At 44.9% G+C, this 24712-nt stretch overlaps 1 protein-coding gene and 1 pseudogene across 2 annotated transcripts in view; both read left to right on the forward strand.

The window, feature by feature from the left end:
- Positions 1 to 6842: 6842 nt before the first annotated feature.
- The window catches only part of Gabrp (gamma-aminobutyric acid type A receptor pi subunit), a 29580-nt gene continuing 11710 nt past the window's right edge, over positions 6843 to 24712 (forward strand). Inside the window, exons 1-5 of one of the 2 annotated variants that reach the window (XM_008850750.3) lie at positions 6843 to 6984; positions 13003 to 13096; positions 14975 to 15093; positions 20029 to 20096; positions 20812 to 21029. In XM_008850750.3, coding sequence (XP_008848972.1) covers positions 13044 to 13096; positions 14975 to 15093; positions 20029 to 20096; positions 20812 to 21029 — 458 coding nt within the window. In that variant the 5' untranslated portion in view covers positions 6843 to 6984; positions 13003 to 13043. The remainder of the gene's footprint in view (positions 6985 to 13002; positions 13097 to 14974; positions 15094 to 20028; positions 20097 to 20811; positions 21030 to 24712) is intronic. The other variant, XM_029554868.1, reaches the window with a different exon arrangement.
- Positions 23169 to 24208, forward strand: LOC103748228 (annotated as a pseudogene).

A 24712-nucleotide genomic window follows, 5' to 3' on the forward strand; every position in this document is an offset into this window, starting at 1 on the left:
CTTTGTGCTGTGCATTCAGAATGGATGGGCCCATAGCTGCTGAGCAACAGAATGACAGATCAGTAACTATAAGGACAGATCCTGAAAGATTTCAAATGCCATGCCAAAAAGTGTTTGGGCTTTAGTACAAAGAATAATGGGCCAGGGAGATGGGTAACAGTATTGACTGCACACGCCTGATGACCTGAGTTCAATCCTCAGAACCCATATTTAAAAAAAAAAAAAAAAAAAAAAGCCAAATGCAGTGGTGCATATCTGTAATCCCAGCATTCCTATGGTGAGATGCGAGGCAGAAACAGGAGAATCACCCAGAAGTTCCCAGGCCAGCTAGTCTGTAGTTCACTGTATAGCACCAAAACAAGAGAGATTCTCAAAGGGAACCTACTCCCCAAAGTTGCCCTCTGACCACATGCATCATGGCACATTGGTGCTCTCTCTCTCTCTCTCTCTCTCTCTCTCTCTCTCTCTCTCTGCCTCTGTGTCTGTCTCTGTCTCTGTCTCTCTCTCTCTCTCTCTCTCTCTCTCTCTCACACACACACACACACACACACCCACATACACCCTGAAGGATTTTTAAGCAGGAAAGTGATCTGATGGAAGAGTTTTAGAAAGAATATTGACCAGAGGGGAATGAGGCTGGAAGAAGAAAGCAGGGACAAGACCCTGACCCTTCTTCAGGGCGCCCCCCCCCCATCAATAGTTTCTATTCATTTAACATAATAACCTTACCACCCTACCACTCCCCTTTCACCATCTTAACATCTCTCCATAGGTCTTATTACATCTATGGATTTTAAAGTTTATTTCCTGTTTGTCTGCACTCACTAAAAACTGTGCTTGAAAGGTTCACTCTCAGGAGGGACTCAGTGTGCTTTCAGGTGGTCCAGCCTACTTTCCTTCCCCAGCCCTGTGGCTCACAGACAGGTAACTTGTGTCTTATGGATGATCTCTCAGATGCGCATCTCAGAAGCAAACACATGCTCTGACTGAGGAAAGCCAAAGTGTTAGTAAAGCCTAGGAGATCTCCTAGGCTTCGGGATTGTCAGACAGTCAGAGTCTGGGTGAAGACTGGAAGACCGGAGGATTCTGAGGCTCTCCAGTGTTCTGTTACTTGCTGTAGATATTTGAGTTTCTGAGAGCTGGAAGTAGGAAGATGCCTAAGAAGACAAGGAAGTATACCCTGGACTTCTCCTCCAGTCAACATTTGTTCCTGGACAAGCTACCCTCTGAGTCCCCAAGACAGTTCTGCCTCTGACTTCTGTCCGGCCTCCATCCTGCCTCTTCTGCCTTCCTGAATGCATGATTTTTATTCAATCTCTAGGGATCAGCTTAACTGTCTCAGCCCAAAGGCTTTTCCTGGGTCACTCCATCTAAACCCAGGCCAGCAAGTCCCTTATCTCCGTTGTGACAGCATTTATTTCCTACAAAGCTCTTATCACACGTTTTACTTAAGGATATTTTTATTAGATATTAAAACTGTATGTTTCAAAGGAAAGCCCAGCTGTAAATAAACTTTGGCATCATTCTATCAGCACTCAGCCCAGGATGGTTGGCACGGCGTACATAGGCATTTAGTAATATTTAGTAACAAAATCCATGAGTGAATAAAATGGATCTCTGTCTCACAACAGTACTCCTGAAATATCTAGACAAATAAAATTTATCTGGGCATCTTACCAAAATTCAAATTCAAAGCCTCAGCAGTTCTGAGGAAATCAGGAATGTTCAGTGTATGTGTGTGTGTGTGTGTGTGTGTGTGTGTGTGTGTGCATGTGTGTGTACATGGGCCATAGCATGTGTGTGGAGATCTTTCAGGAGTTGGTCCTCACCCTCTCACCTTGCTTTTTTTTAAGACTTATTTTTATTGGGGCTGGAGAGATTGCTCAGCAGTTAAGAGCACTGACTGCTCTTGCAGAGGACCTGGGTATGATTTCCGGCACCCACATGGCAGCTACGAACCATCCTTAACTCCAGTTCCAGGGGAATCTAAAGCCCTCTTCTGACCTTCACGACATTGCATGACACAGGTGCACTCACACACAGGCAATACACTCATACACATAAAATAAAAATAATAAATAAGATATTTTTTTAAAAGATTTATTTTTATTTTATGTGTATGAATGTTTGCCTACATGTATATTTGTGTACCATGGGCATGCCTAGTGCCTGCAGAGGCCAGAAGAGGGCAGATCTCCTGGACCTGGAGTTTCAGAAGGTTGTGAGTCACTATGTGGGTACTGGGAACTGAAACCAGGTTCTCTGTAAGGGCAGCAAATGCTTTTAACCACTGAACCACCTCTCCAACCCCCCCCAATCTTGTTTTTGGGGCAGCATCTCTCTTGTTGATATTTTGCCACTACATATGCCAGGCTAGCTGGCCTGCAACTTCCAGGTGTTTCTCCAGTCTCTGCCTCCCATTTCCAATAAAAGCACTGGAATTACAGATCTGTGCTTGCACATCTGGCTTTTTACTGGATTATAGGAATTAAATTCTGGTTGTCAGGCTTGTGGTGGCAGGCAGTTTTACTCACTGAGCCATCACCCTGGTCCAGGGATGTGCACTTTTAAAGACTACCCCTGGGGGCTGAGGACATAACTTAGTGCTAGAGCCTTTGGTTAGCATGCTTGAGGCCTTAGGTTCCATCCCCAGCTCTGAGGGCTAATACCCTGGGGAGGGAGGTACACTTGGGTTTCTTTCTGGTAGAGACACCTCTGGGAAAATCATACAGGGGAATCTGCATGGTTTGTCTGATGTGTGGTGACATTGCCCAGAAAGAATTTTCATCTATTTCTTTTTTTTTTTCTGGTCCTTTAAGCATAGTTGGAATATGTATGCCCTGTCACTAAGGAGGCTTACAGAAAGGTGCACATGTATGTATTATTATTAGAAATTAAAATTAGTTGAAGCTATAGCTCAGTGATAGAGTATCTGCTCAAGAGCTGAGTTCAAGCCCTAGATTACAGAGAGAGAGAGAGAGAGAGAGAGAGAGAGAGAGAGAGAGAGAGGAGGAAGAAGAGGAGGAGGAGGAGGAAGAAGATATTAAATAGCAAATAATATGCTGCTATTGCCCAGGTTCACTTGTATGACTTAGTTGTATTCATTCATTGATTCATTAGCTCTGTAGATTGGTTGGTTGGTTGGCTGATTAGTTGCTGGGGATTGAGCCCAGGGCCTTGCATATGCTAGGCAAGTGCTCTACCGCTAAGATGCATCCTCAGCCCTAGTTCTGTAGATGTCTTAAGGACTCACAAATGGCCAAGGGACTGACCTTGGTGTTAGAGATATGCCAGTTAATAAGAGCTAGACTCAGGCAGCACTCAGCTTAGTAACAGAGATGGGCAAGCCAATAGCTGTTGAGTCCAACAGGCCTGGCAGGAACAATGGGTATATGGTAATAATGCAGTTAACCTGAAGCCTAAGACCTGACTTCCCGACCATGCTGGCTCTAATGTTTAATAGCTGGGTGCTATCATGCAGTGTCTTCATCTGAAAACTGAGAATAAAGAAACAAGCCCTGGGGCTAGTGAGATGGCTAAGCGGGGAAAGGTACCTATAGCCAAGTCTTGATGACCTGAGTGTAATTTCTGGAACCCACACGGTGGAAGGAAAGAACTGACTCTCACAAGTTGTCCTCTAAGCTCCATATGAGCACTCTTGGTATGTACCCCAACTCTCTCTCTCTCTCTCTCTCTCTCTCTCTCTCTCTCTCTCTCTCTTTCAAGTAATTTTTAAAAAGGAAAGAAGCAAGTCCTTTTGCTTCATAAGACTATTATATAGCTCAAGAAAGAAGAGGTGTGCACAGTAAAAGGCTTGAGAACTGCAGAGTCCTATGCAAATGCATGGCAGTATTATGGCCTATCAGTATGCCAAATACATTGTGACAGAGGACCAGGTACACAAGGTTCACACTGACTCATTCTTTGTTTTTATGGGACACATTCTAGGAGGGCGTGTAGCCATGTGGAGTGGGAGGTGGACACTGAGGTGAGTAACATGTGGGCAGTCCATCTGCATAGTTGGACATCCTGAAATACCAGGGACCTCAGGTATCCTGACACTAGAGGTCACAGTTGGAACCAGGGGACTGCCAGGGGTCCTGGAGCCCAGGAGGAAGGTTATCTGCGACCACCGTAAGTCAACACAATTCCTGGAAATTCCACCTGGGAATTTCTTCAGATCTAAAAGAAATCCAAGGACAAGCTGGCACTACACTGAAGCATTATTTGAAATGAAAGATAAGAATTTTACCTTATCGCATCTACTTTATTAACTTCAAATCCAATTTGCCTTAGCTCCCAAGTGTACTCTGTTCACTAATATTCTTGATTGTCTACATAGAAATATACTACAAAACTGAGTAATAAAAGCACCAACAATCTGATTGGAAGATTAATCGTTAGTTAGATGACAGATAATAAATTATTAGATAGTTAGATAATATCAAGATGCTAAAGATAGACATATACATATACAGACAGAAACACACATATATAGATACATGGGTAGATGTAAGCTTAAATAGGTAAGTACTGTGTTGGTTAGATTCTGTTATCAACGACACAATCTAGAGTCACCGGGGAAGGGGGAACCTCAGTTGAGGGTTTCCCGCATCAGATTGGCCTATGAGCATGTCTATACAGAAATGTTTGATTATTGAATGATGTAGGAGTGGAACTATTTCTTGAGTAGGTGGTCCTGAGCTATATATAAAAATCTAGCTAGGGCTGGAGAGATGGCTCAGTGGTTAAGAGCTCTTGCTGCTGCTCCTGCTGAAGACCCAGGTTTGATTCTCAGCACCACATGGTGGTTAACAACCATCTGTAACTCCAGTTCCAAGGGATATGATGCCTTCTTCTAGTCCCCCTGTGCACCAAGTGTGCATGTGGTTGCACATACATAATGAAGACAAAACATTCATACACATAAAATAAGTAAATCTTAAAAAAAAAAAAGTTAACTAGGAGCCAGCCACAGAGCAAACTAGCAAGCAACATTCCTCCAGGTGTTCTGCTTCAGGCTGCTGCCTTGGGTCCCTCCTGCCTTGGCTTCTCTCAGTGATAGACCTCTAAGCTAAAATAAACTCTTTCCTCACCAAGTCACTTTGCTCACGGTGTTTATCACAGCAACAGAAAGCTAACTAGAACAAATTAAGAAGGAAAAAAAAAGAGAGAGAGAAGCTACTATTGGGGGGAAAGAACAGTTTATTGAGTACCTACAGCATGTCAGGGTCCTCTGTGCCAGATACTTTGAGATACTGCACCATACCTGTCAAAAACCAGTCCCTTCAACTTACTACCCTGAGGGAAGAATTGTCACCCCCACTTGTCACAGAGGATGCAAATCCAGAGAAATTAAGCAACTTGCCCAAAGCTGTGGGCTAGCCAGCCAGGATCTTACATCTAAACCTCATTGTTCCCAGTTACTCCCTCCCAAGAGGCCTTCCTACGCTGAATTGTCTTTGTGATTATTGAACCTTTGTTTGTGTGAGAACTTCTTGGAAATTCTGAGAATAGCCCTAAACCACTGTCATTCATGGAGAACTTGAAACCACTGCTCAGTCATTCCTGTTCTAGCAGCCTTCAGGTTGCCAGGTGAAAGTGAAGCCACTCAAGGGATGTGAAAGAGCTTTCTTGTCGGAGTCCACTCCCTCTCCATCTGCACTGAGATGCTTTGGGGGCTGGCCAGGCTCCAGAAGAACACTAAAGAAGCTGGTCTGGGGCCAGCAGCATCTACTGTGCATTGTGAGCTAAGAGCTTCCCCTCCCGCCCACTTCCTTCTGCTGCCTGCAGCTCCAGCTCCCTGTGAGCCCTCTTGCCTCTCTGTGTATTCTACCTCCCAGCTCCAGGATGGCAGGGTCTACACAGGAGCTTGAACTTGACATTGCCAGGAGAGAAGGGTGCCTCTGAACATCCTACCATAGCCTCAGCTCTCTCCCTGTTCCTCTCTCTCTGACTCCCTCTTTTGCTCCCGGCCTTCTCAGGGTATAAAACCAAGCTCCTAGGGACTTCTCTTCTGGAGGATAGAGTCAAATGAGGTCCTGGGCCCCTAGCTATTATAGGGGAAGACTGAAGGAGCACTGTGGAAACACTTCTGTCAGCAAGCTCAGCTGGCCTTGGAGGAAGAAAGCCTCCATCCCTGGAAATTCTATACAGGGACGTGGTGGGGACTTAAAGAATGTTTTGTGGGAGGTTCGGGATACAGAAAGGGTAGGACACAAGGTAGGAATGTCTGGCGAAATTCCTCCCAGAGTCTCTCCCGCTTCTTCCCTCATCGGTCTGCTAAGCCTCACTTCCCCAATCCCATCACCTTTCTGTCTCTTTGCAACTTGTCAGTCTGGAAAGTCCTGAGACCTGAAAGCATATTTCAAGATAGAACTGGTTCTCTGTTCATCTCAGACAAATGCACACAATGCAGAGCCAGGAATGAGACTCATAGAAATGATTTAGTTACTTTGTGGACAAGAAGCTGAGGACTAGAAGTGAGTCCTCAGCTTAACCACTGTAATAATGGAATTCCTATTCCTGTATGCCAGGATGGAGGGCTGCCCTCCAAAAGCAGAACTTGTCATAGGGGGTGGGGCCGCCCACTTAACTCCTAGGAGCCTTAAATCTCAGAAGTCTTTCCTGGCTGTAGTTTGAGAGTATCGCTGAGACACCAACATAGCATCAAACCTCTGGCAGTCAGTAGTCATAGCAGGAGCCAATTGATTCCTACAAACAATCCAGGACCAGTAGGAGTTCCACCAAAGGAGGAGCCAGAGGAATCTCCACCCACCTGAAGCTGGTTCAGCAGCTCCACCTTTCAGAGAGAGAGAGAGAGAGAGAGAGAGAGAGAGAATATCAGAGTGGCTGCATACCCACATCCAAAGGGTCCCAGATGAGATGGAGAGGATCCTGGGAACCCAGAAGACCATGACTTGCCTGAGAGCCCTTCTTGGACGCCCCAAGTACCTGCCATAATAGAGACCCAACAACTACCTGGTAAGAAAACTGCTGGCCCTCTGGTTCTTGGAGAGAGGGAAGGAAGGAGATCCAGGTGCAAGACCTGCTGGAATGGATGGAAGGGAAGGGAGGGAGCCAGGCCTAGAATCTGTGGAGCCTTAACTCTGTCTTGGGTCTTACCATATAATATGAGCCCCCTGTTAAAGTGGAAGAAACTAAGCCTAGGGGATGAGCAAAACAAACTGAGAACAAGTGACAGAGTCCAGATGAGCATTCCTCTTGTCTGGTGCTGGAGTTGTAACTATCTGTCTCTGTGCTGCCAGCCAAGACCAACAGGCACAGGGAACATCTAGCACTAATTTATCTTCATAATTTTCTTGGGGAGGACCCAGGGCACTCATGCATTTCCTCACCTCACCCTAACTCGGGCTTCATGCCTGCCTCCCCCAGATGACTTAAAACTTGCTAAAGTGACTGGAGACAAGGATCAGTGGTATATGTAGGAAGGATGCTCGGGTATGACACACTTGGGCTTCATACTGTTTATGTGGTCAAATGGGAGTGAAAACCCCCTTTGGAATCACCCCAAGACTCTCAGAGCCAGTCCAGAAAAAGTGCCATAGGCCTCCCAGGTAACACTGATGTCCTGTGTCTGACCTGTCCTTCCTGAAGCATGTCAGTTCTCACCCAAGGTGGCAGCACTGGGTGTATGAAAAAGAACTTGAGCTTGGGGTTTTCTTAGTCATGTTGAGATTACTGAAGGCAAAGGAAGACACAGAAGGCAAAGGGTAATGAAAAGTACTAGTGTGTGTGTGTGTGTGTGTGTGTGTGTGTGTGTGTGTGTGTTTATTCCTATTTGTCAAGTGGGAAAATGAGGTTGAGTGCTTGAATATGACTTGGGTTTGTCTGAGTCCAAAGTTCAGGTTCTGAACCCTTTACAAATAGAGATGAGATTTTAGCCAAAGAGCTTCAGCAAGGGCAAGGGTGCAAAAGCTGCCTCTTCTTAGCGCTGCCCACCTACTCCTTGTGCACAGGAGATGCAAAAGGCTCCAGGGTTCCAGCCAGAATCTGCAGGTGCAGCTATAGAGACAGCAAAATCCTTCAGGACACTGCCCTCCCGTGGTTCTGTGCAACACCACTAAGTACCAACTCCAATGTCTATATCCAAGTAGGAGGCCTGAGCCTCCACTCAGACCAGCACTTAAAGATTGGCTTGTAAGCCACGTGGACTGATGACTCCAGCTGAATTTGCTACCCTGCTTGTTCACTAGATGTAGCACTGCTTCCACAAAGTGGGTTTTGCATAAGGAGCAGAGCCAAGTGTGATCCTATTCTGTTTGGGGAACTTGGGACCAAGCATGTCACTCCTGAGGCTCCTTCCTATACCATTATTTCCTTGTCCTCAATCACTTCAGCATGCTCAGGGTCATCTGTGAGGAAGTAGGCATGGAGCCTGAGCTGGGTGGAGATGAGGAAAGGCCTTAGTAACACAGCCCTCACCAAGAAAATCACAAAAGGAAAGTGGTGCCAAGTGTGCCCTGGGCAAAGCCCAAGGACTTGGAAAAGGCTGATTCAAATCACAGCCATATAACTGCAGTGTGATCTCAGCCAAATCCTTCACAAGTCTGAGATTAGACTCCTGGACCAGATAACCATGATAATTAAAGGATTAAGTGACAAACATGGTATCTAAAAGGTTCCCCACTGCTTTTCCATTCTACAATGAGACACGCTCAGCCCCTAGCAGAGCCAGCAGATAGAATGCAGTCACACTCCTTCAGTTGAACAAAGCTGTTCAGAGAGTTCTGGGAGGTGATTCAAGGCCCATAACCCAAATATTATCTTCCTAATATAGGCTTGGTCACCAGCAAGTCCCTATTTCGTATCACTCTTGAAGATAAAGACTAGAAGGTTCCCCACAATGGACGGGATCAAGGGCACTTTCATATAGAAGGTGGAAGATTTGGAATATCCCCAAATGAGAACAGGACCAGTCTGGGCCAGACTAGGAGGAATTTCCAGATATCAAGGACTGAGGGAAGAGACTGGGTGTGAATGGGTTCTAGGGGCAAGGACAAGCCTCCATTTCTGTCTTAGCCTCTCAAGACCCCTGGCCTTCTTTATCCTGCTGGCCAGTGCTACAGGGTCTTCCAGAACCAGATGAATGTCTCTGTGATTTCCACTTTGACTCTGTTCCATCCCCCTGAGGGGAACTGGTCACTTGCTTTCTTGGCACACCAAACATCCCATTGCCTGGGCTCCTGGTGTAGGGTGGCAATGGGGCATGTGACTTACTGCTGGCACACCTCTTTGCCCATTAGTCAAGATCTCTGCTGATCTTATGTGCCTGGCTCATATAAGGAGCTCATTCAAACTTTAGAATGTTGAATAAAGGGATGGGGGGATGTAGAACCCACTCCATGGAACCTCTTAAATTTGATGCTAGGGACATGGCAAAGAAGAGGAATCAGGGAGAAGGACTAAAGAAAGAATGTACAAATATGGTCACAGTAGATTGATAGTGTTGATTTTATAGCTGGTATTTTTTGATGACTGAGAAGGAAAGGTATTTTTTAAAAAAAAACAAGACTGTGCATAAGAGTTTATGTGCAAAGATTCATTGCTGATTTTATAACAGTTAAAGTTTTGTAAGTAACAGTATGCAAGTAAAGAGGACACATGGCATGCAAACATTGGTATATTCATAGTATGAGCCATCTTGCCACTTAGAAGAATAAGGCAGAGCTACAGACATTGACTTGGAAAGGTGTGGCCAATGACAGGAAAAGCAAGTTTCACATGGTACAGTGATTAAAAGGACTCGAGTCAGTCTCTTGCATTTAAGCTGACCCCTCACAGGCTGTGTAACCTTGGGAACATCAGTCACCTTATTTCAAAGCCTCAGCTTTCTCCTTTGAAAATGGGAATGTTCTTAATAACTTCAAAGATGTGTGAAGATTGTAGAGCTGCTTAGCTCAGGAAAACACGCATAAAGTATTCCATAAATAGCTTCTATTACACTTAAGTGGAAAAAAGTAATAACTAAAGTATATACTACCACCCCAAGTTTCCTTTTTAATTTTTCTTATCTGCAGAAATATGTGTGCATAAATATATGTGCATGTGTGGATTAAAAATGGTTTTCAAGGAATTTCCACACTGATTTCTGTAGTGGCTGCACCAGTTTGCATTCCCACCAGCCGTGAATAAGAGTTTCCCTTTCCCCATATCCTGGCCAGCACTGGTCATTTGTCTTTTGGATCCTAGCTGTTCTGACTGGGATAAGATGAAATATCAAAGTAGTTTTAATTTGTTTTTCCCTGAAGTCTAAAGATGTTGAACGTTTAAAAAATATTTCTCAACCATTTGTCCATTTGTGTTTCATCTTTTGAGAACTCTCTGTTTAGTTCTTTGACCCAATTTTTAACTGGGTTGTGGGGGTTTTTTTGTTTGTTTGGTTTTTGTTTTGTTTTGGTTTGGTTTTTTGTTTTCTGTTTTTCTGTTTAGTCTTTTTAGGGTTTGTTTTTACTATATATATTCTAGATATTAACCCTCTATCATATTTATAGTTGTTAAAGACTTTTTTCCTGTTCTGTAGGTTGTCTCTTCGCTCAAATTATGGTGTCCTTTGATATGATGTCTCATTTGTCAGTCGTTGGTCTTGATACCTTTGTTATCTGAGTTGTGTTCAAAAAGTCCTTTCCTGTGCCTATAAGTTCCAATGTACTTCCTACTTTCTCTTCTACCAAATTCCAGGTATCAGGTCAGGTCTTATATTGAGGTTCTTGATTCATTTGGAATTGAGTTTTGTGCAGTTGAGTTGAGTGCGGCAGGTGATGATTAAAACAGAAACCCACAATAGGTCAATGTGCAGAGAATTAGAGATTGCAGAGTACTTAGCCCTAAATGGGACATCTATATCACACCTTCTCCTCCCGAGGTGAGGCTCAGGGATCTTTGCGGAAGAGAGGAAGAAAGACTGTAAGAGCCAGAGGTGGTGGATGGCTACCAGGAAACTGTTTTTTGGACACAAGGCAGTTGCACATATGAACCCACAGTGATTGTGACAGCATGCCCAAGACCTGCACAAGTCCAAGTCAGACAAAATCCCAACATGGCCAGGGGACATGGATAAGAATCCCCAGCCCCAGCTAAGGAGCTATTGGCAACTGATAGCTGCTGGGAGGAGTCAGTTTTTTTTTAAGAGTGTGATCCTGGGTAGGTTGGCCAGGTTCCAGCGGATGGACCCACACCCAGGAGTATTTGGGGAACACAAATTAGACTCGATAGGCCTTAAAAAATTGAAGACATGAAATATAGAGGGGAGGGGCTAGGAAGGTGGGAGTGGATCTGGAGGGGATAAGGAGGGGTCTGAATATGATCAAAATACATTATATGAAATTCTCAGAGAATCAATGAAAATATTTCAAATGTCAAAGATGGATACATCTGAAGCATAAGACTAGAAAGAAGAAATGAAGGAGAGACTTAACACTTCCTTTGTTTTGTCTTTTCAAATCGACTTTATTTTTTAAATTTCTTATTGATTCAAAAATTTCATGCAATGTATTTTGATCATATTCAGATCCCCTTCCCTCTCCCAACCCCCACCTTACCACCCCCACTCCATATCTTCCATTATTATTTGTGCGTATTTGTGTGTTTGTGTGTGTGTGTCTGTGTGTGTGTGTGTGTTTGTGTGTGTGTGTAGGTATGTGCACATGAGCCCACATGAGAGATGGCCACAGTTCTTAACCACTGAGTTAAGAACTCATCTCTCCAGCCTTATTTGTCTTTTTTTAAGGCCTATTCAATCTAATCTGTGTTTCCCAAGTGCTCTTGGGAGTCTGGTCAACCTACCAGGTATTCTACTGACTTTACTTTTTAGAGCAGTTTAAGGCTTATAGTAAAATTGAACCTCTCACACATGTACAACCACCTCAGCTATCAGCATTGTACAACAAAGGGATACATTTGTTACCATCTATAAACCTACACTGGCTGGTGGTGGGACTCTGCCTCTGCCTCCCAAGTGCTGGGATTAAAGGAGTGTGCCACCACGCCCAGCTTGCAAATCTAACTTTATACATTTCTGACTTGTTTTCATTTCTACAATGAGTAGGTATTGGCTTTGTAAGTAACATATTATTCAATGAATGGCTGGATCTGACCCAAAACTCCAGATTGCTTAGATTTTAGAAAGTGGGATGACTCACTCAGGTTACCCTACAAAAGGAGGGCCCCAAGTAGGCTGCCTGGGAAGGGGCTTGAGCCTGAGGGCACCATTCTGCCATCTTGCTAGCATAGCCAGTCTGAAACTGGTCTGCTCTCTATGGGGCATCTGATGTCGGTTCCCACATCTGAGTTGGCTAGGCCTCTGGATTGTGCCTGTTGAACAGTACTCATGTGCACACTAGCACACAGCAGCCAGACAACTTGGATATGAAGGTCTTATGAGAATGGTGTGCATGCTCAGGCCAAGGAAAGCACAGGCCATTGCTGATTCTCAAGAAAGAGATTCCTGGCAGGCAAGGCAGTCAGCGCCAGACTCAGACTCACCTCTGGCATTCACTAGTATGTTTTGCTTTCCAGGAACCTGTTTTCTCTTCATGGAACAGGGATTAGCCCACCTACTCCACAAGGCCAGGAGGAAAATTAGTAAGAACACAACTGGCCTAGAAGGCCTGGAGCCTGGAATAAATAGGACAGTGTTGGGTCAGCATGAATGTAGTGTTGGGAGGTGTCAGGACAAGGACAAGGTGAAGATAGTGTGGGGCTCCCCAAATATACAGACTGGCTATAGCTACTAGTTCTGGTGAACCATTCATTGCATACATCAGGACTCCACCTATATCTGGGGTAGATTCAAAATGTTAGCCTTCCAAATGACAGCATTCCTAAACGACACATGGGGAGCAGGGGCTATACCAGAAGGAGTCAAAGAGGCTGTTCCTGTGCATGTTGGGAAGATACTATGACTAAAAACTCAAGAGAGCAGCTGGGCTGGAAGAAGTTGAGCCTTTGAACTGTTTCCCTCACATTGTCCTGTCTCCCCAGGTGGCTCTTCATTTGATCTCTGTGTGAATAGCTCCCTCAACATGAGCATCAGCCTCCACTTGACCTTTATGTGTCTGAGTCTCTTCATTCAAAGGTGAGCTGTGCTACCCCAGAATGGCCCAGTGTGAACTGCTCTGTGAGTGACCATGTGGTAGAAGGGCTTGCAGGAGTTTCTTAGGCAAGGCAATAGCTAGTCTCTTAACATCCCTGAAACACCAGAACAGTAAATTTCTGTGATTCATTATATTTAGAGAACGAAAGTGTCCAAAATTGTCACAGATAGGTTGTTGGCTGGGTGTGGGTCTCGCTGCTGGGCGGGTCTCTGGCTCTCGGCGGCTGCCGGGTGCAGGCTCTGCAGATCAGGCAGGTCTGTGACGGTGGCGAGTGCAGGCTCTGCGCCAAGGCAGGCTGCCGGGCGGGCTCTGCGGGCTGCAGGTGGGCTGCGCCAATCTGCAGGGGGCTCTGCGCCAAGCTGCGGGAGGCTCAGGCTAGCTGCGGGATGCTCCCCCTGTGCCTGCAGTCGTTGGCCACCAAACCAAGGGCGGGGAGGTGCAGGAACCACAAACGCAGAAGCTTCGCGAGTGGGTGTTGACGGAACTCCTCCGGGAAGACTGCTCACAGGCTGGTCCCAGGCTCAGTGAAACACAACTCAGCTCAGTCGGATTCAGTGATACAGCTCAGTTAGACTCAGTGATACAGCTCTGGTTTATTAGGGTGAAAACTAGAAGATTTATAGTGTGGAGGCAGTAGCAAAAGCCTCAGCTGATAGGTGCTCTGTAGTATGCTTTATTTACATGTGGCGGTGGGCTTCTATCAATCAGGCTGTCAGACAATGCCTGATTATCATATAGAAAAAACCCGGTAGTTTCTATGCCAGAGGTCATGTTTCAGGTAAGGCATCTGTGGCGGCCACTTCAAAGTGAGTCAGGAAGAAAGTAGGAGGCGCCCTGCTGAAAAGGGGAGTCTCTGCATGAAACGCCGAGCCCCTTGGGCTATTCGGACATGGAGAGACTGCGACCCAGACAGCAGGGGGCCGCAACAATAGGTGAACCCCTTGTGTGTGTGTGTGTGTGTTTTTTTTTTTTTTTGAAAAGATACTTGGAGAAAGGAGGAAGAGATGGCTCATTGGTTAAGAATGCATATTATGCAGTCAGAAGGCTCAGAGTTCAGATCCCAGTGCTCATGGAACAAGCCAAGCATCTCACGTATACCAGTAACCCCAGCTCCAAGTAGGGAGGATGACAGCCTAGCCAAGAAAACATGAGTCCCAGGTTCAGGGAGAGACCCTTCTTTAAAGGAATAGGCAGAGTAATAGAGGACACCCAATTCCATCTTCTGGCTTCCATGTGTGTACAAGCATGCATACCCCACACAAGCATGTGTGTATACACTCACAAACACACACACAGAATAGATAGAAGATAGATAGATAGATAGATAGATGATAGATGCCAGATAGATAGATGATAGATAGATAGATGATAGATAGATAGATAGATAGATAGATAGATAGATAGATAGATAGATAAATAGATGATAGGTAGATAGATGATAGATAGAAGTTAGATACATAATAGATAGATGATAGAAGAAAAGGCACTTAGCCGGGTGTGGTGGTGTATACCTTTCATCCTAGCCCTTGGGAGGTAGAGGCAGGTGGATCTCTGGGAGAGGCCACCCTGGTTCACATCGTGACTTCCAGGTGGGCTGTGACTGGGAGACCCTGTCAAAAAAGAGAAAGAAAGAAAGAAAAGGCACATAGAGATTTCCTAAATTATTATATGGTGTCTATGGCAAGTGGGTAATAAAATGGAGATGACAACTTACCCACTGAAAAATAATTCATTCACTGAAAAGAGATTTCTCCCTAGGAAAGTCACTGCACACAAACACTCATATCTGCATACATTCAAGTCACGTCTATCTATGTTTATTAACACAGATAGGCAACAAACTCCATTTTCTTTTCCAGGATGTGCATTTGGGGAAACCAGTTCAATGTGGAGGCCAGCAGAAGTGACAAGCTTTCCTTGCCTGGCTTTGAGAACCTCACTGCAGGATATAACAAATTCCTCAGGCCCAATTTTGGTGGTAAGTTATCCTTTGTGACCAGGACATCAATTAAAAAGGTCAGAATCAGACAAAATGCAACAGAGAACTTCAGGAGGCTTTGCCAACTCTGGCCTCTGATCTGCAGCTGTTTTAGGGATTGGTGGGGATGAATGCGAGTGTGTGACCACGATTTTTCATGCTGTCTTGAAGAACTTTGCCTTTCCACTTGCAAGACAAAGACTTACTCTCCCCCACTGTGGTTATCACAACAGTTTCTAGCAATCTCTGCCACACTCTCTTCCAGGGTCATTCTTTCAGGAACTAACCATATGCCATCAGCACCCCAGCTGGTCTTCCTGCCTGCAGCCTGCCACCATACAGCTGTCTCCCCTCACTGCTCCCTGGATGACCTCCTGTGTAATTTGCCTGCTCAGAACATAGGCATGTGCCCCAGCATCCTTACCTGGAGTCCAGGCATGCCAGGCCCTTCCCAGCTCTTCCTCTGTCCATCAGTCTGCCATTCTCATCCTCCCACAATGTTTCACTGTATGCCCCAAATGCCCACCAGCATCCTTAGCCTCCCGGGCCTCTGTACCTTTACAGATGCTCCTTATCTTCCTTGAGTTGCTCTTCCAACTTGTCTTCCTGGAAATAATGCCAATTTCCCAACATGTCTCAGAGCAAAGGCTACCTTCCTCTGAGAAGCGCTCCCTGATTCCACCACAGCCCATCTCCTTGTTTTGACTACATCTCTGAATCACTGTCATATCCTGTTCTCCTGTACCAGGCTTTATGTCTATTAAAGGTCTAAGCTGCAGCCCCTTTGAGGATACTTGTTCATTTACCTCGCTCACTCCAGCAGAAGCATGGAGCGAGTTGTCAGTTGGTGTTTATTAAAAAAAAAAAATGAGACAGGAGAAAGTGAATGAGACCAACTACAAAAGAAAGTAGTAGAAAGGGTCTTGGAGATAAAAAAAAAACCTGAGTTTGGCTCCTCACTTTGCTGTTTAGCAAGTACCTCAGTGTTTTCTACCTCAGTTTCCCTTCTTGTAAAATGGGGACATCCCATCTCCCTTACAAGAGTGGATGAAGTGGGTAAACACGAAGCAGTATGTCTTCCCTGTGGACTGGTTGTAGTAAATTCAGTCCCTTTGCCTCCTGCTTCTCTCTTCAGATGGTAACATTCTCAAGTCAGATCTAGAACTAGTGTGTTAGTCCAGGTCCACTGAGGCCAGCCTCCAGGAGGACATTAACTCTTCAAGGTATTTGTTTGGTTGTCAAGAGTAAGGAAAGAGAGGGAAGACAGGAGAGCTTTCAGGCTATAAGGTAGGTCTGACTTCACCAGAGGAAAGAGAGCAGGAAGGAAGGTAGAAGTGTCTTAGGCAGGAATATAGGTCTAAATTTGTTTGGGAAAGCTTGGTGTCCCTGAGCAAAGCTTCCCAGCAGAAGATGAAGCCTCTGCTTTGAGGCCTCCTGGAATGTCTGCCTTACTATCTCTGCTGTGTTCAGGTCACTGAGTGTCTGCATACCATGTTACCACCCATTTGCAGGGCCTCGGAGTAAGGATGCCGATGGATTCCAGAGTACAGCAGAGGGACCCTTAGGCAATTTCACCTGCTCAGTTGGAGATCTAGGCAATCTGCCTAGCTCTGCAGTTAGGATCTGAGTTCCTTATGTCAAGGAACCTAGACAGCCACCACATGCTGTGGGTTTCCCAGGCCTTCCTGAACACTAGCAACAAGCTTGTGAGCCTGAACTCAGGTCAGGCTCAGGTCAATTTCTCTTGCCTCTTAAACCTCAAACAATTAAGTGAGGACATTGCCCTTGATGTTTGCATAATGGCAATCCAACCAAAGGCAGGGGTCTTGGGCCAGGAGATTGTTCTGAGAACAGGACACCTGCGATGGCCTTAAGGGATTTTGAAGTTCTACCTGAGCTAATGGGCAAAGGGACCTCAGTTAAATAGACAGGAAGCACATTTCTTGCTTGGTGACTTTTGACCCTCTACTTCTTAAAGGAATCTGTATCCCTCAGCAGCCTGGAGGCCCATGAAAGTGCCCTTGCTTCCTGTAATATTTGTACATTTAGTTTCTTGACCACTGAGGTCCTTGAAAGACAAGAACCTCCCGCCACCCCCCCGGCCCAGGATTTTCCCAAGACTAGAGGGACAGAGCTTTTCAAGTGGACACACTACACATACTCCCAGGTGCTGGCTTTGACCTCTTTCTTAGGAGAAAGGTGCCCTCTGGTGGCACAGCTTACTTTTATAATTTCAGGGGAAGAAAATAAGCTCTGGTCCATAAAACAGCCAACTGTGGCCAGATCTGGACTAGGAAAAAAACTAAACAAAAACACAGTGGAACTAGAGTGTTCATGTGTACTTTCAGCTCTGGGTCTTCAGAGAGGGCAGCTAACGTGACCTACTGTTTTCCTCGACCCCTAACTCAATCCTCTATGATATGCCCTTTATTTGTTTTGCACTACTGTAACACAATTATCTGAGCCTAGCTAATTAATAACAAACCCAGATTCGTGTGCTTATACTTCAATATTAGAATAATAGCATTTGGCAATGGCTCTTTTTGTCATCACATGATAGAAGGTGAGAGGGCTGAAGAAAACAAGGGTGGATGGAGTGAATTTACCCTTTCCTAATGGCACCAAACCCACCCATAAGGGTGGAACTCTCATGACCTGATCGCCTCTTAAATCTCCCACCTCTTAATACTGTTACAATGACAATTACATTTCAATACACATTTGGGAGGGGACAAACACTTGAACTGTGACTGCAGGAGTAGCTCTATTTAACACATGAGATGACAGCACAGAAGTAATGTGCTCAAGGTCACAAGACTGCTTGGGATTCAGATATCGCTCTCCTCACTCCAAACTCTTCTTGATGCTGCACTTTGCTGTTTCAAGGGGCAGAAAACCACTTGGTACTGCACCCTTTAACAACCTCTGCCCTCAAAGATTTCCCCTTTCCCACCAACTTCTAACAGTCACTTATCTTTTTATTGCATTGACTCTAAAACCCCATTTCCAAATTCTTACCTACATACTATGGATTAATTTTCCTGGGCTACCAATTACTTAATTATTAAGTTGCTTTGTCTGATTCTGAGCAATTTGATGTTTTCTAGCTTCTTTGGAATTCCACCTTTCCTCTTCCTGCTTAATGCATTGCCACTGTCCCGAGGCTCTCTCAGTTACTTATTGCAAGCGAAATCTACTGCATTCATTAACTTGGTGAACAAAGCTGTCCCTTCTCCAACATTAGCTAGGATTATGGAAAAGAGTGAGAAGGAATGGAAAACACCACTGATGCGGCATGTGTTAAAACATGACAGATGTAATGCTAGAACCTGTGTGAGGGTAACCATTTCTAAGCACTCCTAGGAGGGATGGGATGGCACTTCACATACATTCTCTCTTGCTAACACTTGGCAAAAACACTGTCACGCTTCTAATGTCATTTAACTCTCTCCATGGCCCTGCAGTGACACTTGCAGGTGAGAAAACTTCAGCAAGGAGATACTAGAACCGAGCTCTGAACTCATATGCTTCACACTCTTGGGCCTTTATTCCATATCTCCAACCCAAAGAGGAGGAACTGGCCTGGCCTGGCCAGCTTCTGAAAGTAATGGCTCTGACATTCCAGTCTCTAGAGCAAAGACCAGCTCCCTCTTGAGTTTTCCCATCTGCCTAAACTCTAGGATTGAGTTGGCCTATCAGCTCTTTGCACAAGACTAATTAAGGGGAACTTAGAATTCTAGAATTCCAAAACTTTAGAGCTCCTGGAGAATAAAGGAAGAGAAAGAAAGTGCCAGGGGTCAGCCAGAGTTTAGCTATGAGCAATCTTCTATGCCATCTTGTGGTAAATTTACTAACCAAGGGGAAGGGAAAAGTTATCTGTGCATAATTACGTTGGAAAATCCTTATCACATTCCACATGATTAGCCTGTTGCAGGCACCACAGGAAAAATCTTTACAGAAGAAGGAGCAGATATCTGACCACTAGCTTCTTTACACACTAATGGACCAGGGAGATGATTCGGTGAATAAAACTACTTGCTATGCAAGCCTGGCTACCTAAATTCAATCCCTTGAATTGATGTAAAAGCCAGGTGCAGTGGCACATATCTGTAATCCCAATACTCTTATGGGGAGATAGGAGATGGAGACAGAATTGTCCAGAAGCTCCCAGGCCAGCTGGCCTGGAGTTTGCTGTGCAGTACAAAAATAACCAAAGAGACTTTGCCTTAAAAACAAGATAGAAGATGAGAACTGACTTTTGCCTGCCTCAAAAGTTGTCCTCCAACCTCCACATGTGCATTGTGATATACACATATGCAATTACATACACACACATACATACACACAGATGAATTAATATTTAAAATATACACTAATTAGTCAGGTGTGGTAGCACATGCCTTTAATCCCAGCACTTGAAAGGCAGACACAGGTGGGTCTCTGAGAGTTCAAAGCCAGCCTGGTCTACACAATGAGTTCCAGCACAGCTAGGGCTACAGGGAGATGCTGTCTCAAAAAGACATATGTGTGTGTGGGGGGGTGTGTGTGCGTGGGTGTGTATTTGTATATATACATATATATGTATATATACACACACACTAATTAATAGCAGTGTGGCCTCTCTTGGGTATCAATATGTGCCTATGTATCTGAGCATATTTTTCATATAAAATGATTTCTCCTGAGGAGATAAAATCAGTTTTTAAATTTATAGTTCTAGATTATTTAAATATTTCTAATAAATGAATATTGTTCTTATAATTTTTAGTAGTTTTGTTTTCTAAAACAGAAATGTATATGCACTGGTTATACAATATCTAAAGAAGGGGCAGGAGATGGAAATGGATGGTTGGGAGGAGGAGGAGGTGTGTTTGTTTCTATGTAAGTCTTTCTAATTTGGGTTTTTTTAAATTTTTTATTTTTCATTATTCTCAGGCCATCCAGTTCAGATAGCGCTGACTCTGGACATTGCAAGCATCTCAAGCATTTCAGAGAGTAACATGGTAAGTTAACCCTTGGCATTCCACCCCAAATCCCTCTCCTTACTTTTAACAGTGATATACTTACAAGTTACTCAGAAGCAGAATGGACAGTGCTAGAGACTTGTCCCCTAAATCAAGACAAAGAAGATGCTTATAGAATAGGTTTTCTGAGCATCAGGAAGAAAACAGACCGAAAGGCCAAGTGAGACACTAGAAAGTGAAGTGGGTGCGTTTATAAGGAACCAAAATTGGGGGGAAAAGAAAGTGTGATCCGGAGGCCTGGATGTCACATGTTCTTTCAGAGAAGAGAAAAAGTTGATGAAAACTAACAACCTAAAGACCAACCTAAGAGGACACAGAAAAGACAAAGCCACATGGAAGGCAGTTTGCCAAATGGGGCTGTTGTGCATGGTGGGTAACCTAGGCACTTGACCCACTCCAAACCTCAGCAGCTTGACAGAGACTGTTTTAGGGCAATGTGAGCTATATGTCAAGAAGGTCAAGGCCACGAAGGTGTGCTCCATTTTGACAGTGGACGTTATTATATAGAATAAATAATGGACTTTGTTCTCTCATTGCTGCAGAGAACTACCCCATCATATCATATAATTCACCATGTCTGTGTACTCTTGCCCTAAGTGGAGGTAGGAAAGGGGGAAAAACTTAACCCCTTTTCTTTTGTTTTTGGAGTCTTCCTCCTCCTCTCTACCATTTCCATTCCCCGTTTTCCCCTTAGGACTACACAGCCACTATATACCTCCGGCAGCGCTGGACAGACCCACGGCTGGTATTTGAAGGTAATAAGAGCTTCACATTGGATGCCCGTCTTGTGGAGTTCCTCTGGGTACCAGATACTTACATTGTAGAGTCCAAGAAGTCTTTCCTCCATGAAGTCACAGTGGGAAACAGGCTCATCCGCCTCTTCTCCAATGGCACGGTCCTGTATGCTCTCAGGTATGTGAATGAGGAACAACTAGAGGGAGAAGCATACATATATCTTGGGTAGTTCTGACCAACACTGATGTGGCCACTCTGAGCACATGTATTTCTTTTTTTAATATTTTATTTATCATTTTCATTTTATGTGTGTGAATGTATTGCTTGTATGTGTGTAAGTGCACTCATGTTGTGCAATGCCCTCAGAGGTCAGAAGAGGGTGTTGGATCCCCTGGAACTGGAGTTACAGATGACTGTCAGCCACCTGATGAAAACTAACACCCTAGAGACCAACCTAAGAGGACACAGAAAAGACAAAGCCACATGGAAGGCAGTTTGCCAAAAGGAGCTGTTGTGCTGGGGGTGCTGGGAATTGAACACGGGTCCTCTGCAAGAACAGCCAGTACTCTTAACCACTGAGCCATCTCTCCAGCCCTGTGCTCCTGTATTTCTTATGTTCCTACTCTCTTATATCCTGTCATCATTATAGAAGGGCCTCTCTCAGTACGATCTGGCATCTTCTGAGCACCTGCTCTATGCCAGGCCCCATGCTGGATACTGAGGACATTGAGCTGAGTAAAACCTGCCAGGCTCCCAAGAACCACAAAGGAAGCTCTGGGTGCTAGGACCAAAGTTGAGCAATAGCTTTGTGGCTTGAGAGATGATGTTGGAAGATGCTTTCACAAGATTCTAAACTAAGGCTTAAAGATTAAGAAAAAATAGCAGCAAACAAAAAGTAAAGGCCTGGGGAGATGACTCCATGAGTAAAGTGCTTGCTGTATAATATAAGCATAGGGACCTGAGTTCAGATCCTCAAAACCCATGTAAAAGCTGGGGCTGGTGGCACATATCTGTAACCTGAGTGCTGAAGGATGGAGACAGGCAGATACTTTCACTCATTGGCCAGTCAGTCTAGCCCAAAACAACAAGCTCTAGGTTCAGTGAGAGATCTTGTCTCAAAAAAATAAAATAAGATGGAGACTCGGGGGAGATGGCTTAGTGAATGAAATGTTTCCTGCCCAAGCATGGGGATTGAAGTTATAATCCTTACCATCCATTTAAGTGCCAGGTGGGTGTGGCAGCCCACCCGCAATCTCAGCCCTTGGGAGACAGACACAGGGGATCCCCAAAGGAAGGGGACTAGCTAAATTAGCTGAATCCATGAGCTCCGGGTTCAGTAAAAGACCCAGCCTCAATATATAAGGTAGAGGACAATCAAGGAAAATGTTCAACTTCAATCTCTGGACTCCATATGCATGCACACACATGTGCATACACACCTTCACACATATGCTCCCACACACAGGAACATGCATAGACATACACACATATCACATACACATACAAATAAATAAAGTGGAGAAGTGATTGAAGACTACATCCCAGTGCCAGCCTCTGGCCTCCACATGCAACCACATGGGCAAGCACACCTGACATGCATACACACAAAGATGATGAAGAAGAAGGAAGGGCAATGGCATGAACAGAGAATTAGATACAAGGAATTTTCCTTTCTTGAGGTTCAGTGGAGCAGGGAGATCCAGATCGCATCTCTGCTATCTGAGTCATGTTTGTACAAAGAAGCCAGGTGTATGCTCCCAAAGCCTCTGTCTACTTGCACCCATAGATTCTCTCCTCCCCGGATTCTCAAGATCTAAAGTTCCTTCCACCTAATTATTCATGAAGCCCCTCAATGGCTGGAATAGGAAAGAGGCTCCCAAAGTGCTGCATGAAGTAGCTTATAGCAGACAACTTACACTTGCAAGGACTGTGCAATGGCTGTGCACACCTGTGTTCCCTGAGGCCTTGGGGAGGAAGTCAAGAACCAAATATGAGTGGGACTGATATTTTAATACATAGTAAGGACCTGAAGTTACAAGGATTGAACTAACCAATCAATGGAATTTCTGGATATGCCTCAGAAACACTAAATTTTGCAGAGACTAGACCAAACTCAACCTCCTCTTCCAAGAAACCTAACTCTCCATTGACCTCGATCTACATTTTTCCATGTTTCCATGGGGCTGTGTTCCCATAGAATATGTGTACTTGTACGTGAACTGGTGTGCATGCATATGCAGCTACTCTGTGTTACAGCACCTAGCACAATCATTTTGTGTATAGATTACAAATGACTTCTTCTTCTGGAAACACCAAATGTTGGATGACACCGGTGCAGTGGGACCCAGAGGACCCAGAGACCTAGGCTTGAGAGGCTGTGGAGGCTTCCATGGAGGATTTGGTAGCGGTCAGGCCATGGTCAAGGCCATGGTCTTGGCTGTGGGGCTCCTGGAGGCAAAGCTGAAAGAGGAGTGGATCCCAGTCACAAGGTTGGGACACCTGGTCAGGGACATGAAGATCAAGTCCCTGGAGGAGATCTACCTGTTCTCCCTGTCCATTAAGGAATCTGAGATTATTGACTTTTTCCTGGGAGCATCCCTTAAGGATGGAGGTGGGGATTTTTTTTTTTTTTTTTTGGTCTTTTTGAGACAGGGTCTCCCTGTAGCTCCAGCTGTCCTGGAACTCACTGTGTAGACCAGGCTGGCCTTGAACTCACAGAGATCCGCCTGCCTCTGCCTCCCTAGTTCTGGGATTAAAGGTGTGCGCTACCATGTCTGGCAAGGATGAGGTTTTAAAGATCATGCTAGTGCAGAAGGAGACCCAGCCTGGCTAGCCTTGAACCAGGTTAAAGACTTTTGTCACCATTGGGGACTACAACGGTCATGTTGGTCTGGGTGTTACATGTTCCGGAGGTAGCCACTGCAGTTGGAGGGGCCATCATCTTGACCAAGCTCTCCATTGTCCCTGTGAGGAGAGGCTACTGGGGAGACAAGATTGGCAAGTCCCACACCATCCTATACAAGGTGACAGGCCGCTGTGGCTCTGTGCTGGTGCACCTCATCCCTGCCCCCAGAGGCACTGGCATCGTCTCTGCTCCTGTGCCCAAGAAGCTGCTGCTGATGGCTGGCATTAATGACTGCTACACATCAGCCTGGGGCTGCACTGCCACCCTGGGCAACTTCGCCAAGGCCACCTTTGATGCCATCTCTAACACATACACTGCCTGACCCCTGACCTCTGGAAAGAGCTGTTCTTCACCAAGTGTCCCTATCAGGAATTCAACTGACCATCTTGTGAAAACCCACACAAGAGTCTCCATGCAGAGAACCCAGGATCCAGCTGTGGTTATCACCTAGGACTTTTATATGAGAAAAATAAATAAGTCTGAAAAAAAAGTAACAAATGAATCATAGTTAATAGTTAATAATTAACAGCCTGGCTTTTGAGTTTCTGCTCTGTCCTTAGAAGCTCTGTGACCTCAGGCAAGTTACTGACCCTCTGAGCCTTAGTTTCTTAACAACAAAATGAAAATATTAACAGTTCTTACGTCATAGAGCTAGTCAAATGATTAATTCATGCTCATTACTCAGCCTAGAAACTGGCTTGCAGTAAGCAATCAGTAACAGGTAGCTGTTATTCTCTTAAGGGAATGTAGAGCTTCCTCAAGTTGAACACCGTGCCATGAACACATCTGCCTCCTAGAGTACCTAGCACTGTGATTAATACATAAGGGGACCTAGTAAAACGTGTAAGTCCATGAAAATGAATATAAAAGCCTATCTTTTGAAATAGGCCTATCCTTCCACTGTGCGGGCTTTGATGGTGTTTAGTTAAGCATCCTTGAATAAACCCCAAGAATG

The sequence above is a fragment of the Nannospalax galili genome, unplaced genomic scaffold (genome assembly GCF_000622305.1).
Source record: "Nannospalax galili isolate Female #2095 unplaced genomic scaffold, S.galili_v1.0 scaffold104, whole genome shotgun sequence".
NCBI lineage: Eukaryota > Metazoa > Chordata > Mammalia > Rodentia > Spalacidae > Nannospalax > Nannospalax galili.